This window comes from Schistocerca nitens, chromosome 4 (genome assembly GCF_023898315.1).
Source record: "Schistocerca nitens isolate TAMUIC-IGC-003100 chromosome 4, iqSchNite1.1, whole genome shotgun sequence".
Taxonomy (NCBI): domain Eukaryota; kingdom Metazoa; phylum Arthropoda; class Insecta; order Orthoptera; family Acrididae; genus Schistocerca; species Schistocerca nitens.
In genome coordinates this window covers 480,845,846-480,861,853 of record NC_064617.1, presented here as the reverse complement: position 1 = coordinate 480,861,853, position 16,008 = coordinate 480,845,846, and the positions used below count along the sequence as shown (strand labels likewise).

At 43.7% G+C, this 16,008-nt stretch overlaps 1 protein-coding gene across 1 annotated transcript in view; it reads left to right on the top strand.

Moving 5' to 3' along the window:
* The window catches only part of LOC126252375 (zygotic gap protein knirps-like), a 421,698-nt gene extending 407,470 nt beyond the window's left edge, over window positions 1-14,228 (top strand). Inside the window, exons 3-4 of the mRNA XM_049953267.1 lie at window positions 13,065-13,667; window positions 13,773-14,228. Of these exons, the coding sequence (XP_049809224.1) occupies window positions 13,065-13,667; window positions 13,773-14,228 (1,059 nt within the window). The remainder of the gene's footprint in view (window positions 1-13,064; window positions 13,668-13,772) is intronic.
* The last annotated feature ends 1,780 nt before the right edge of the window (window positions 14,229-16,008 follow it).

The following is a 16,008-nucleotide window of genomic DNA, read 5'->3' as shown; positions in this document are numbered from 1 at the left end:
GAAACACTGGATATGAAGACAAAACTTGGGCGCAGGCTACGTGCTATTGACCAGCGTAGAGAATTATTGGAATGTGCAGGCGGCTGCCTTCTATGAGGATGGTGTTGGAAATTTGGTATAACGCCCCGACAAATGTCTAAGTCGGAGTGGCGACTATATCTGGAAAGTGCAGCTAATTCTTGAAATAAAATGTTTCTGATTTACACTGTGGTTTCCATACAGCGATCGATCACAGCTTACTTTGTGGACAACTCTCATAATATAATGATTACACTGTTCATATCAGCAATAATGTTTAATTACCTTTCTAATATGTGAAGAATATGATGGGGACCCATGAACTAGTATAGTGTCACTATTTCAGTAAAAAAGACTAATTAATACAAAGCTAATCCTTAACTTCACTTGGAATAGTTTATATTTTACTTTTCAAGGCAAAATATTCAACACTAAGCTCAATTAACTTAAAAAAAGTGAATCATTCATGATAGTAATCAAGAATACGCTATGTTTAAAATTAACTTAACTAATTTGCCTTTTTAATCACATGTGAAACAGGTATTTTAGACAATCACATTTACACCGTCTGGCACTGTATTCCAGCAAAAACTATACTTTTCAATAAACTAAAAGTACTTTAGCAAAATCTCATCTGACTTCACTTTTGTGGTTTTAACTTTAACTTTTGATACTCCTTTCACATTTTAGAAACAAAAAGAAACCACACTAGAACAGTTGAAAGCAATAATAGTTCATTTAAAACAGGATACTCGGTTTTAGTAGCACGTAGGAGACAACCCTGCATAGGTTCATGATCAGGATAGAAGATACGGTTCTGAACACAGATTTATAACATTTGGATTATTATTAAAACCACTCACAGAAATTAACTGGTCCATGCCCATGCGACGTACCAGATATTAAGCTGATAAGAACAGTTCTTTTTACCTGATGACAGAATACGTAGAGGAAATATAGCCTACGCCATTGCACAACATTGCACAATACATAATGACACTTCAGCGTCGTGAAAACACGTGTATATTCCGGTATCTTCTCTGAAAATAACTCGTATAAAAGGGAGAAATCTACATTTCACATGAGAAACTCGAGGAGTGTGGACAATAAAATCCCCCTTTCGGATAGGTTAGAGTGAATTTTTTGAACAGCGGAGTTAATGTCGTGGGATAGGAGGGGCGGAGAGGGGGAGGGGGGTTGCAGTTAAAATTCTACGTGTTGCCCGCAGCTGTGGGTACAAATCCCGCAGGCGACGCTCGCAGTGAATAGTGGACTAACTAGCATGCTGGTTCGGCGGCGACAGTAGCGGACATGTGTCTTGCGTATGTTCTCCGACTTTTATGTCGAAATTTGACAAGATGCAATATGGTTAGCGTTTGCACTGGACATTATTCCCCCCACATAAACTGATGGGTTGACTGCTGGGTGGTCACAGTGACACTCTCTCTGGCATCTGAGCGTCTGGTAGAGCAGGTGGGTGGATATCGAGAGATGGGCGTGAAGCAGCTACAGCCGGTGTGGCCAAAGCGCAGGCAGTCCTCTAGTCCTCTGCCAGTTCTTGGCACTCCTGCAGTTGTTGGACAGCATGCGTTTTGCGATCGCGGATGTCTGTGCTCGGAAAGTTATTTCGCCAGATTTGTTTAGTGTAACGTCGAAGCGTTGGGGTAGTGGTGATTAGAACAGCACTTGAGGAGGGTGCTTGTGTTCTGAAACATCGGTGCATGCGCTACCTTACATACACGGGGAGTCACATTTTATTTCGTGAACGGCTACACTTATTTAAACATTTTCAAGAAACGTTACGTCGGCAAGGGGCATGTATGTTTTTCTTCGGTTAATTTTTTTAGTGCTGGTATCAACTGAGATATTAAAGTAAGTACGTCTTCTTTAAATGAAACCGTATACTTTTTATAACTGCATTCGATAGCTCATGAGAAGACAATTACAGTGATATAGCGTTTGTTTATGTAGACACTAAAACGTAATATAAAAACTGTTCGAGATATATCGTGGAATGTGACATTACGAAGGCTGGAATCGGCATTTTCGATGTAAACACTGCTGAGCAGGCGTCTCGGACCAGGCTGCTTTGTTGTGCACTGTAAGGTAGGCCTGCGCTGCGAGAATAAAGCGTAATTTCCCCTTGAACCAACTTACGACGTAGATGCTTGTTCACCTATGAATGTTGTTTATGGAAGTAGGTCATAGGCTAGATTCTAGCGCTTGCGAAAATGCGTAGGAAAACTATTTAACGTTTGACTATCTTCCCAGATTTACCTGAGTTGTAACAGAGACATCAGATGTTCATTTTTCAGAAATAAAGATGTCTTAAACGCTGCAACAAGCAACTACTGTATTAAATATCTAAATGTTAGAAGGAAGATTTGATCTTTTCCTGCACCTGGCTGTATGCTTCTTAGAGTTAAAATACATGCTGTCGGACAACTGTCTCTACCTACACTGCTTTAAATTCTATCATATGGGATACATTTCTTGAGCTAAAAATTTCATTAAAAATACTGCAAAATAAACATTCTTCCAAAAAAATTATTCTTTATCCAAGCATGTGTTCATACTCTTCACCATGGACTGAAAGGCACATTTGTAATCGCCTTTCGAAAGAACGTGAACAGATGAAATCACAGTGGATGGTACGGTAGATCGTGCACGCCGATTTGACGACACACATCGTCTAGTGTAGTTGGGGCTCCGTCGTAGACTCCATCAATGAGTGCTCCCCAAAGGAAGAAAACAAGAGGAGTCAAATCAGGGGACCTCGCAGGCAATTCGGCAACAGAATTACGTCTTATCCAACGCCGGGGAAAGTTCTCATTCAGTATTTGCATTACAACACATGACGAGTGAGCTGGACAACCGTCGTTTTGCACCCACATTCACTGTCGAGTATCCAGTGGTTCCTCTTTTAGAAAGAACCAGCTGAATGTTCATCAGAAAGCGTGTGTACGAATGTCCATTAAGACGCCTGAGATGAATTAAGGTCCCACAACCACAGTGTAATTACATTACCAAACCACACCATACGTTTACGCTTCCAAGATCATTGATGCTGCACCTGACGATACCAACGCGGATTTGCAGCTGCCCAGTGGTGCATGTTACGCAAATTTACATTAGTGTGGTTAGTAAACATTGCTTCATCGGTAAAGAGCACACACTGAAAAAAACGTACGGTCGTCTCTCAGTTGCTGAAGGGCAAACCAATGAATTTCTGTATCACGTTCGAAATTACGATCGTCGCGTACCTGATGTGGTGACAGATGTCAGGGGTGGAAATTCCGTCGATGCAAGATGCGAATCACACCCGTCTGCTGATTCTACGTCCCTTAGGAATACGTCTCGTACCACTGTGAGGATTTATTAAGGTCGTAGCCAGAACAGCTTCTTCATATTCTCTGTCAGTTTCAGTTTACTTTCTTGTCCTGTCCGCACTAGCGTCTTAATAATTCGTGTAATTGCCTGGCGCATCGGTCACTGGCGATCGGGATAGATAGCCCTATAACGCTGTACTGCTTTTAAGGCGTTTCTTTTACATTTACCATATAACAGTAGTAATACTCAGCTTCTCTTCATTGGTGCACATGTCTTCGTGCAAATGTCTTCATGCAACGAATGTTGAAGTAGAAATGAGGAGTCTGCAGTACAGACTAGTAAACAGGCAAATGTGTTGAGATTCTGCCGGCCGAAGTGGCCGAGCGGTTCTAGGCGCTACAGTCTGGAACCGCGCGACCGCTACGGTCGCAGATTCGAATCCTGCCTCGGGCATGGATGTGTGTGATGTCCTTAGGTTAGTTAGGTTTAAGTAGTTTTAAGTTCTAGGCGACTGATGACCTCAGAAGTTAAGTTCCATAGTGCTCAGAGCCATCTGAACATTTTTTTGTTGACATTCTGATACAACACTGCACGACAGCTCTGCGTGGCGGTTTTTGCACCGCTTATGCCGATTCTAGCCATCATGGTCTCAAATTCTAGGACATTTTTCCATTTATTTCCAGTTGGTTTCAACGTGAACATTAACAAACGCTATAAAGTTTTATCTAAAAACCGCACTTGCTTCGACATCTCCGTTGATACCAGCGCTAAAAGCATTAACAAACAAAAAATACGTGCCCCTCAACACTATAATTTTTGCCGGAAACGTGTTTCGATATGTGTAGCCATTCACGAAATAAAAGGGGTTTACGTCTTATGTTACTCACCGTGTATATTTAGCGCTATGGTGAGTATTGTTTTTTTCGAAATTCAATTGCTTGATTTGCAAAATGTATGTATTTTCTCACGCATGTGTTGTATTATGATCCGTTTTTTATGAGTGGTGGTTTTTGTCACGACAATTTCGATATGTAATTTGAGCAGTGAAGCATTTCCTGTCACTTGTTGTATCTTTATTGAAGCATGATCTGCGTGCATTTGAAGAACCAGTGCTGTAGGATATTTGTCAGTACAGTTTCGAGTGGTATGTAACTTTTTAATGGATGGTCTATAAGCTTTCCCTGCCAAGTGGGTGAGGCAGGAGTGCTGCGTTCCTCTCAGTTTCGAATCTCTCCCCACTGGTGGCAGTGCTGCATGGAGCCTAGTGGTGATCGATGCCTCCTGCAGACGACAGATGGCGCACACAGCAGCGCAAGTGTGGTTTTGTTTTTCACCAGGTATGTTTGGGTTGGTGAGTGACTTAAGGGAGCTGTTTGTACATGCAAAATAGTCAAACAGTTTGATGAGATATTTCCCACCAAATATGCATATGAGCTGTAGCAATCAATTCAGTCGAGTCGATCAGTCAAAGGTATGTCAATATTTCCAGAAGGTGGTGGGAAACCAAGAGATTAAGGAATCGAGGCAGTAAAGGAATTTGACCAAACTGAACCAGTATCCAACAACTGGTAAGAGTGGAACTTCCGTAACTGAACTGTTTCCTATGAATTTTTTTATCAATAGTTGCACAGGGTTTACAGGAGGAGAAGGGAGGGTGGGGATGGATGAAGCCTGGGGATTTCCCAGAGGGGGAAAAGTGGCTCAGGGCTGAACTGGGTAGGGGCTGACAAAAAACAAAAAAGAGCTCCAGGATTCTTATCCCTTTTCCCATAGGGACATAAATCAATTATCACAACAGTAGGTTAAGGGGAGGGGTGGAGAGATAATTGGCTGTTGAATGTACGCTTGCCCCTGAATATGAGAAACTTGCACAAATAATGTATAACTTCCTTTACCCCACTACTTACCAGGGGCCAAGATTACCTGCTAGATCATCAGCCATGGAGCCTGTCCATTGGAAGAGCTTGCCAAGAGCTTTGGTGAAGAGTTCGCGAATTGTTTTCACATTCGCTCCTTTAAGAACATTAAATTGTGTTTGAAAACAGCAACTTGTTTGATTTCAACCTATTTCTTCGGTCCGCTAACCGCCTTTCCTGTTTCAGCTATGGAACTGATTGCTCTGAGCTGTGGCACTACATATTACGATTACTGCGCCACCTCTTAGCACATTTTCGAACTATCTCGAACCTACTGTATAACTTCTGTGAAACATTGATACAGCTTTCACTACAAGCATATACCATTTGTTGACTCGTTTATCGATCTTAGTTTTCAAGATATTTAGTTTTGAATCAGGAACTCCTTCGCTGGCCACCTTTGTGACTACCGTCTCGTTTCTGTACAAGTTTCTGTATAGCCATTCACTTCCTGTATTTTATCCCTATTACCTTCAGACATAGACATGGGGGACTGAAGATTAGTCACGAAGAATCAATACGCAAAGAAGTGGGATACGAAGTACTAAGGAATGACGAGATATGCTTGAAGGTCTCTAAACCTGTAGATACAGCAATAAGAAATAGCTCAGTAGGCAGTAAAGTTCAAGAGGAATGGACATCTCTAAAAAGGTCGATCACAGAAGTTGGAAAGAGGAACACAGGTACAAAGAAGGTAACTGCGAAGAAATCTTGGATAACAGAAGAAATACTGCAGTTGATCGATGAAAGAAGAAAGCACAAAAATGTCAAGGGAAATTAAGGAATACAGAAATACACTTATATGGATATGGTGTCTGTTCTTTCGGACATGTCCGAAAAAACAGACACCATTAATGACCTGAAGCCGTATAGAACGAAATTAGAATTATATTAACACATTCAGCTGCTAACTGGCGTTGATATACATCAACGGGTACAGGTGAAAATGTGTGCCCCGATCGAGACTCGAACCCGGGATCTCCTGCTTACATAGCAGACACTCCATCCATGTGAGCCACCGAGGGCACAGAGGATAGTGCTACAGCAGGGACTATCTCGCGCACGCCTCCCGCGGGACCCACATTCTCACCTTGTATGTCACACACTATGAGTGTGTTGGGTGGGACCATACGAATGTAGTGTGTGAATATACAAAATGAGAATGTGAGTCTCGCGGGAGACGGGCGCGGGATAGTCCCTGCAGTCGCGCTATCCTCTGTGGCCTCGGTGGCTCAGATAGATAGAGCGTCTGCCATGTAAGCAGGAGATCCTGGGTTCAAGTCCCGATCGGTGCACACCTTTTCACCTGTCCCCGTTGATAAATGTCAACGCCTGTTAGAAGCTGAAGGTATTAATATAATCCGTGCGGTTAAAGGCGCTGCAGTCTGGAACCGCAAGACCGCTACGGTCGCAGGTTCGAATCCTGCCTCGGGCATGGATGTTTGTGATGTCCTTAGGTTAGTTAGGTTTAACTAGTTCTAAGTTCTAGGGGACTAATGACCTCAGCAGTTGAGTCCCATAGTGCTCAGAGCCATTTGAACCATATTAATATAATTCGAATTTAGCACAGAAACACAAGTCGCTCGGGAATGAAATAAATTGGAAGTGCAGGAAAGCTAAGAAGAAATGGCCGCATGAAAGATGTGAAGAAATCGAAAAGGAAATGACTGTCGGAAAGACTGACTTAGCGTATATGAAAGTCAAAACAGCCATCGGTGAAACAAAGAGCGAGAGTGTTAACATTAAGAATGCAATGGGAATTCCACTGTTAAATCCAAAGGAGAGAGCGGTTAGGCGGAAAGAGTACATTGAAGGCCTCTATGAGGTGGAAAATTTGTTTGATGTGATAGAAGAAGGAACATGAGTCGATTTAAAAGAGATAGGGGGGCCAGTACTAGAAGCAGAATTCAAGAGAGCTTTTGTGGAATTAAGATCAAATAAGGCAGAAGCGATAGATAACATTCCATCAGACTTTTTAATATCGTTGGGAGAAGTGGCAGTGAAACGACTAAATGACTATTCACGTTAGTGTGTAGAATGTATGAGTCAGTGGGCATACTATCTGACTTTCGGAAAAATATTTTCCACACAGTTCCTAAGACTGCAGGAGCTGACAAGTGTGAGAATTACCACACAATCAGCTCAACAACTCATGCATACAAGTTGCTGACAAGAATAATATACAGAAGTTCAAATGGTTCATATGGCTCTGAGCACTATGGGACTCAACTTCTGAGGTCATCAGTCCCCTAGAACTTAGAACCACTTAAACCTAACTAACCTAAGGACACCACACACACCCACGCCCGAGGCAGGACTCGAACCTGCGACCGTAGCGCTCTCGCGGTTCCAGACTGTAGCGCCTAGAACCGCTCGGCCACTCCGGCCGGCAATATACAGGAGAATGGAAAAGAAAATTGAGGATGTGTTGGATGACGAACAGTTTGGCTTTAGGAAGGGTAAAGGCACGAGAGAGGCGATTTTGACTTTGCGGTTGATAATGGAAGCAAGACTAAAGACAAATCAAGACACGTTCATAGTATTTGTCGACCTGGATAAAGTGTTCGACAATGTAAAATGCTGCAAGAAGTTGGAAATTCTGAGAAAAATGGGGGAGGTTATAGGGAGAGACGTAATATACAATATGTACAGGAGCGAAGAGGGAATGATAAGAGTGGACGACCAAGAACGAAGTGTTCGGATTAAAAAGCGTATAAGACAGGAATGTAGTCTTCCCTCCTACCTTTTAATCTGTACGTCGAAGAAGCAATGACTGAAATAAATAAAGGTTCAGGAGTGGAATTGAAATGCAATGTGAAGGGATAACTATGATACGATTCGCTGATTACATTGCTATCCTGAGAGAAACTGAAGAAGAATTACATGACCTGTTGAATGGACTAAACTGTCTAATGAGTACGGAATATGTATTCAGAATAACTCGAAGAAAGACGAATGTAATGAGAACTAGCAGAAATGAGAACAACAAGAAACTTAACAACAGGGTTGACGGTCACGATGTAAATGAATTCAAGGAATTCTGCTACGTAGGCAGTAAAATAGTCAGTGACAGAAGGAGCAAGGAGGACATCAAAAGCAGACTAGCACTGGCAAAAATGACATTCTGGCCAAGGGAAGTCTACTAATATTTAACATAAGGCTTAGTTTGCGGATGAAATTCTGAGAATGTACGTTTGGAAAACAGCATTGCACGGTACTGAAACATGGAACAGAAGAGAATCAAAGCATTTGAAATGTGGTGTTACAGAGGAATGCTGAAAATTGGTTGGACTGATAAGGTAAGAAATGACGAGGTTCTGCCCAGAATCAGAGAGGAAATGAATATTTCGAAAACATTGAGAAGGAGAGGGGACAGGATGACAGGACATCTGTTACGACTTCAGGGAATGACTTCCATGATACTAGAGGACGTTGTGGAGGGGAAAAATTGTAGAAGAAGACACAGGTTGTAATACATCCAGCAAATAATTAAGGACGTAGGTTAGAAATGCTACTGTGTTATGAAGAGGTTGGCACAGAAGAAAAATTCGTGTCGGGCCGCATCAAACCAGTCAGAAGACTGATGCACTTAACATTGTCAAAATATTTCCTTGGATGTGAAGTTGCTATAAACGCAGGGTTGACTTTCTTCAGGCTATCATATAAGTCGTCGGGCCAATACTGCCACGTCTGATTCCACTCTTCTACGGAATGCAAACTGATCATACAAGAGGTTCGCTTCAGGCAGACTGTCCCTTTTTCGGTAATTAATTCATGTCAATTTTTTGTAGCCATGATTTGTTAAACAACTGTCAGGTACCTATTTTCTTTGGGAAAGGTATTATTACAATGTTCTTGAAGGCTGTTGGTATTTCATCAGTCTCATTATATTCCATTTTCTTTACCATAACAGTGGTTCAAAAATGGTTCAAATGGCTCTGAGCACTATGGGACTTAACTTCTGAGGTCATCAGTCCCCTAGAACTTAGAACTACTTAAACCTTACTAACCTAAGGACATCACACACATCCATGCCCGAGGCAGGATTCGAACCTGCGACCGTAGCGGTCACGCGGTTCCAAACTGAAGCGCTTAGAACCGCACGGCCACACCGGCCGGCTCATAACAGTGGTATCACATTTATTTTCTTTACGTAGGTCTGCTATATATTCCTTCCATCATTAAGGCTTTCCTTATACCCTTGGTACTGGCCTGCCGACAGAGCTCTTGATTTCCATATGAATGCATGTCCTTGCTCCAAAGTTTTCTTTAATTTTCCTATATCATACGTCTGTCTTCACCATATACATGCAGCAATGGATTTGCGTTTCTCTTCTAGCTAACCTTCCTTTGCCATTTTGCACTTCCTGTCAGTCTAATTTTTAGACATCTGTTTTCACTTTTGCCTAATCTGTTACCTGCATTATCCGCTTTTCTACATTATTTCTTTCAACTGTTACATTCAGTATCTCGCGTAGGACAATGCCTTTTCGCCTACTTGATGCTCCGCAAGTTTCACCCATTTCGCAAAGCTATGCAATCAAGTTCTATTGTATTCCTTTCTCCTGTTCCAGTCAACAGTTGCCTAGTGTTTCCTTTAAAACTGACTACAACCTATGATTCTTTTATCTTTTCTAGGTCCCACTCCTTAATTTCCTACCTTTCTACAATATTTTGAGTTTTAAGGTACAGTTCATAACCAACGAATTACTGTCACAGTATTCATCTGCTCCAGGATATGTTTTACAGTTTAAAATCTGGTTCCTACATGTGTTTCACCATTTTATAAACTACCTAAAACCTTCCGGTGTTTACAATGATTAAATTGTCCTCTGTGCGAAATTCTACCAGCTGGCTTCCTCTTTCATTTCATTCCCTCAGTCCATCTTCTATTAGGTTTGTGTCTCTTTCTTTTCCTACTATAGAATTCCAATTGCGAGTCACAATTAAATATTGGTTCGATAATTTGAATTATTTCTTTTATTTAATTATAGATTCTTTCAAACTCCTCGTCGTCTGCGGAGATGGAAACCTTATAAATTCTTAAAGCTGTGGTATGTGTTGGGTTGGCATCTGCATTGGCTTGGAGAAGCGGTAACTATGCTGTTGATAGTATGTGATGCCTTTCCGTAGTCCCCTGTATTTTCTGTATGAATTTGAGTTGATAAACCTGTATTGTTATGGTCAGAGATCCTGTATTCCTGCCAGCGCACTTCACTAATTCCAACTGTGCCTAAATTCAATTTTTCTTTTTGAATTCTCTAATCTACCAATCCTATTAAAGGAACTAACACTCCATGCTCTGACCCTCAGATTTGTAGATTTTTCCTCCTTTTTTGTGGTGACGTCCTCCAGAGCTGTCTCCGCCTGCTGATTAGAATTCGTGACTATTAACCTCTGGAAAGTAATGTTTCGTAATGGATTTGAGACAAATAGTTCGAGATACACTATAGTGTAAATTCAATAGAAATCGACTGTAGTGTGAATGTGTCACCAATCTTCTAGCGCTCCAACGTCAATGCTTGCTTCATATTCTAGAGTTGGGAGATCCCGCAATACGATGCTGGACAAAGTCATTGTGGATATGATTTGCTTTTATGGTATGGGCTGTCAAATCTGTATCTGTGACAAGGGCTTCTTCACTGCGCTGTTGTGTTCGTGTTGTTACAGATGAAAGTATAGTCAGGAACCTGGCGCAGACATAAAAGGCCTTTCCTCTTGAGTACCGTGGTGGGGCCAGTTACCTTAATGTCTCCGTCCAATCTACGTATGCTCATTAATAATGCGTGATATTCACACTCCGTGACGGATTCCAGCGAGGTTATGGATATAACCTACTGCTTTAGAACAGTGTCTGCTAATAAAGAACCAAAACGTGGTCTGATAATCAAGAACCATGCGACATCATCTCTTTTTCGCTGGCCAGTCAAGCAATGGGGATGAAAATTTGTTTCACTATCACCATCGTAAGTGCCTAATGTAGTATGACGAACAAAACTAATCCCAGCAGTTATTTTCGAAGATTTTGACTCTCTCATTGTTTGCTTCTTATTAATTTTAACAGCCATGATTTCAATAAATTGTCTGGGGTACCAATTATAGCGCATTACTGGCGGATTATATTACGATGAAGACTAACTAAATGTGTAATAAATAATACAGATCGATGAGTCCCCTCATATTTTGTCCCTAGAACCACGCGCAAACTTCATGTTTATGCTTTTAGGTGCAGTTTTCACCTCGTGGTGTTTGCTGCAAATTCTGAGCTTGATGCTGTTATGGATTTGCGTTTTCTTCTGTTGCCGGTTCAGCTGCTTCAATTGCGTCGAACGGATTGCTGGTCGCTACTTCCGGTTCCGCTGCTTCTATTGTGTCGAATGGGTTGGTGGTCGCTAATTCAGGTGCGGCGGTGGCGGTGATGTGTTTTGATCGTTCCTTCTTGAGCGTTTTAACGGATCGACCATGGGTGACAGCTGGCGTCTACTGACTCTCAGGAGAAGCACAGTTTGGATCGCTCCTTTCGCATTGTTTCTTGCTGCAGGTGCAGTGCAGCGATATTCCGTATCTTATTCAGAAGAAAAGTACGTATACACAGCCCTTCCGTAGTCCAAGTCCTTTGCCTAAGCTGTGATACGCGATGTTCCTTTTGCGACAGCCATATTCATCAACGACGGAGTATCCGGTGGGACGGCCGGCGGGATATATTCCTGTTGCCGCAGTCATAGTCGTCATTGGTGTAGCTGGATGCTGCCACTGACGAGGAGAATTTCTGTTGCCGCAACCACAGTTTTCTTTGATGGGGTCACTAATGGTTCCGCCGGTGGGGCGTGTTCCTGTTGTCATAGTCATAGTCATCATTTATATCTGTAGTGTCTGACACCATTTGTTCAAAATGGTTCAAATGGCTCTGAGCACTATGGGACCTAACTTATGAGGTCATCAGTCCCCTAGAACTTAGAACTGCTTAAACCTAACTAACCTAAGGACATCACGAACATCCATGCCCGAGGCAGGATTCGAACCTGCGACCGTAGCAGTCGCGCGGTTCTGGACTGAAGCGCCTAGAACCGCTCGGCCACTCTGGCCGGCTGACACCATTTGTTTTTGATCCCATAGATGAAGTTGAAATTTCGACGGTAGCCGCAATCGGGCACTGAAATAAATTCGATGGTGCGAAATGAAAAATTTATGCCGGACCGGATTTTCCGCTTTACGCTAGCACTTCCATTAACCGCTTCGGCTATCTGAACACGCTTCCCAAATTGTTGCACTACATGCGTAGCATCCCCTGTCCATTACCCTCATTGCTCGCAGCCTGATTCTCGCAAGATGTCAGATGAAGAGTTTATCTGCACTGAACGATCATTAATTACCCTCAAGCAGCACATACTCGTATTTCACTTGTGTAGTGTCGACTCTTTCGGACCTGTATGTAGTGTACGGTGAGTTGGGTATATGGGTCGGACGTGAAGCATGCTTGGGTAGTCGAAGTAGTCAAGGTCTCTCGTGTACAAGTGAAAAATAGGGGTTTGAGTCCTGGCTGGTACAAATTTTTACTTGTCACCACTGAATTTGCCAGAATTTCAATTCCGTCGTCATGGATAAGGTTTCCGATGAGGCTGTCAGCGGGGCACGTTTCTATTGCCATAGCTGTAGTCGTAATAACGAGTTCGTTGACAGGGCATGTTCCGCTTGCCATACCCATAGTCCTCATTGGTGGAGTTGTCAATGAGGAACGTGCTCTAGCCTATGCGCAATTAATAGACGCTAAATCGAATTTCGTTTTGTTTCTGTTCACAGTCTTTCTTCGGCCGGACGTACAATAACCTCGGTTCTATCTCCGAGTGCAAGAATAACGGGGAGTGCGTGATCAACAAGAAGAACCGGACGTCGTGCAAGGCGTGTCGCCTGCGGAAGTGCCTGATGGTGGGCATGTCGAAGAGCGGCTCCCGCTACGGCCGGCGTTCCAACTGGTTCAAGCTGCACTGCCTGATGCAGGAGCAGCGCCAGCAGCAGGACCACCAGCAGCTGCCGCTGCCGCCGCCGCCGCCACTGCCGCACCCTCTGGAGCCTCCGGGACCCGCCAGCTCCCTGGGCAAGGCCAAACCCCTCCTGTGGGCAGACGCCTCGCGGATGAGGCACGCCGTCGACGCCGACAACAACAACGTATTCCCGGACAAGCAGCACCAGAGGGACACGACGCCGTCGCCAGCTCCGTTGCCAATGAGGGGTTTCGCTCACGCGCAGCAGCAGGGCGGCTTCGGCTCTCAGGACACGGCGGCGGCGGCGGCGGCGCTGTGGGCGGCGAGGAGCTCGCTGCTCGTGCCTCCGCACTCGCACCCCGGCGTGCCGCCCTTCGCCCTGCCCTTCCTGGCGTCGCCCTTCCAGCAGACGTCGGCGGCTGCGGGGGGCGGGGGTGTCGCCGCCGCGGCCGCCGCCGCAGCCGCCGCCGCAGCCTTCTACCACGCGCCGTCGCCTCACCGCAACTTCTTCCTCCCCTTCGTGCAGTCCCTGCAGCCCCCCAGGCCCGTGCAACACCAGCGGCACCCGGCGCCCCTAGCACTCGAGGCCAGGCTGTCGTCGCCGTCTTCTTGCTCCTCGGCGACGTCGTCTCCCCCACCGCCTAACTCGAGGCACAAGGCGCCTTTCAACCGGCAGCAGGAAGGCGAGAAGTCCGCAGTGGCGCTGTTGTCGCTGGGTCCCGTCCAGGAGCAGCCCATCGACCTGTCAGTGAAGGGCGACGAGAAGGGCGAAGGCTCGACCAGGTCGTGCAGCTCCGGGTCCTCGTCCCCTGCCAGTGGTGGTGCGGCGGTAGCACAGGACTGTGGCAGCGACGCTGCCTTCTCTGGCGCAGAAGACAGCAACAGCAAGGCGACGGAGAGTGAAGACAGCGCCGTCGACGCTGCAGCGTCACAGACGCCGGCCGCGAGGACGACACCACTCGACCTGACGACCAGGTCTTGACACGAGACCCGAGTGTCAATCTTACGCATTATTGCTCCACTACACACGCTGACGGTCGTTTGCATTCACTGGGAGAATATGAATACGGGGAGCAACCAAAAGTAGCCGGATACCAGCCTAAGACTACATTATACCTTTTCAACTGACTATGAAGTATACAACACAGGCTCGCATACAACTTCCTTTCTCGCAGATACAGCATACTACCTACTTTCACAAGCCGCGTAGAATATATTTCTTTATTCCATCTGTGATCCGAGCTCAGCATCGTCGCGCTACGACGCTGAGCTGACTTTGTGTTTATCTTTTGACGGTGCCACTATTGCTCCATTATACTAGGAAATGTTTTTAAAACATTTCTGAAGATAGTCATTGCTGACCGAAACCTGTACTGTGAGGTCTTAACAAGTTTGTGGTCACACGACAATAAAGAAATTTTTTCTATACTTCCAAATTGGTACTGAACGTTTCCTGAGGAATAAAAGAATAATTCTTCTCATACAACTTTTAAGTGCTAATATATCGATATCCACCTCCTGAACTTGTAATGAGTTAATAATCCTGCAAATTTCAGAATCTGCAGTCATGTTTCAATCAAGTATACAGTGTGAGTCAGGGGGAAAGGCACATACGTTGAGAGGTGTTAGTAAGGTGATGCAGAACGATAAACTTCATATCGACATATGCGCTATTCCGAATAGTTTCCTAGAAAGAACACATTTCTTGTAGGAGTAGGGCTTGTACCTTGCGTATGTTTTCCTTGCAGCGCCACATCAGACGCTATAACTGGGTTATTCATGTGCTTATTCAGCCATTTAATTACTTACGTTATGTCCCATCGAATGAACCACAAAGTGTAACAAATTTATTAAAAGGCTGCATCGTAGAGATAATTTTTCCAAATTCTGTATTTGGCTCAAGGTGCAATGTGATCTTGAACCATGGACCAGAGCTTAAAACAGGTGGACAAGTCACATGAACACACTTTACTGAAAATAAACTGAACATCAAAATAAGCACACATAAAAACAATTTTTCTGGTTAACAAATTAGGCCTAACATTCATGTTAATAAACATTCAAAACCAACAAATTATTTTCAATGTTTTTAGGTTATGTTGCATTTTTATGTTATTACTCTCTGTTGCTGTACTGTAAAAGACTATTACAATGTATGTCGTGCTATGATCATGGCCCAATATCACCAACTGGAACAAGGCACAATTTTTCTCCCATTTCAGTAAATCGTCAACATAACCTAAAATAATAAAACGGAGGGATAATTCACAACACGGTTATTGAGATAAATGTCTATCATAATTACTAACCACTTAATTTTAATTTTATTTGTGCATATATAGCTGAAATAAATTAAGAACAGAAAAACTTCCTTTTAAGTGGAAAAAAGATATTTCTCGGAAACTGAAATAATTGCTTCTTGCTCTTATAACAACTACCTTACTCGTACCATAGTAAGCCACTATCGGTGTGAAACAGGCTGAAGTTAGAGATAACGACCACAGATGTAAGATTGCCTCAATGCACACGCCGGCTCAAGCTACAAATCTCTTCCTCACATTGTTATTTTTTATATTATTCAATCATTGTCATTGTTTACAACATACCACAGTAGTGTAGAGGAAGATGAAACGAACAATTTGAAGCAGGACACTTGCGATCCACAAATTCGGGAAACTACCTCAAATTGGACTACAAGGAGTACCTAAGCTAAGGCGCAAACTATTAGTGCTAGAGAAGAAATGAATAGGACCTATTCTGTA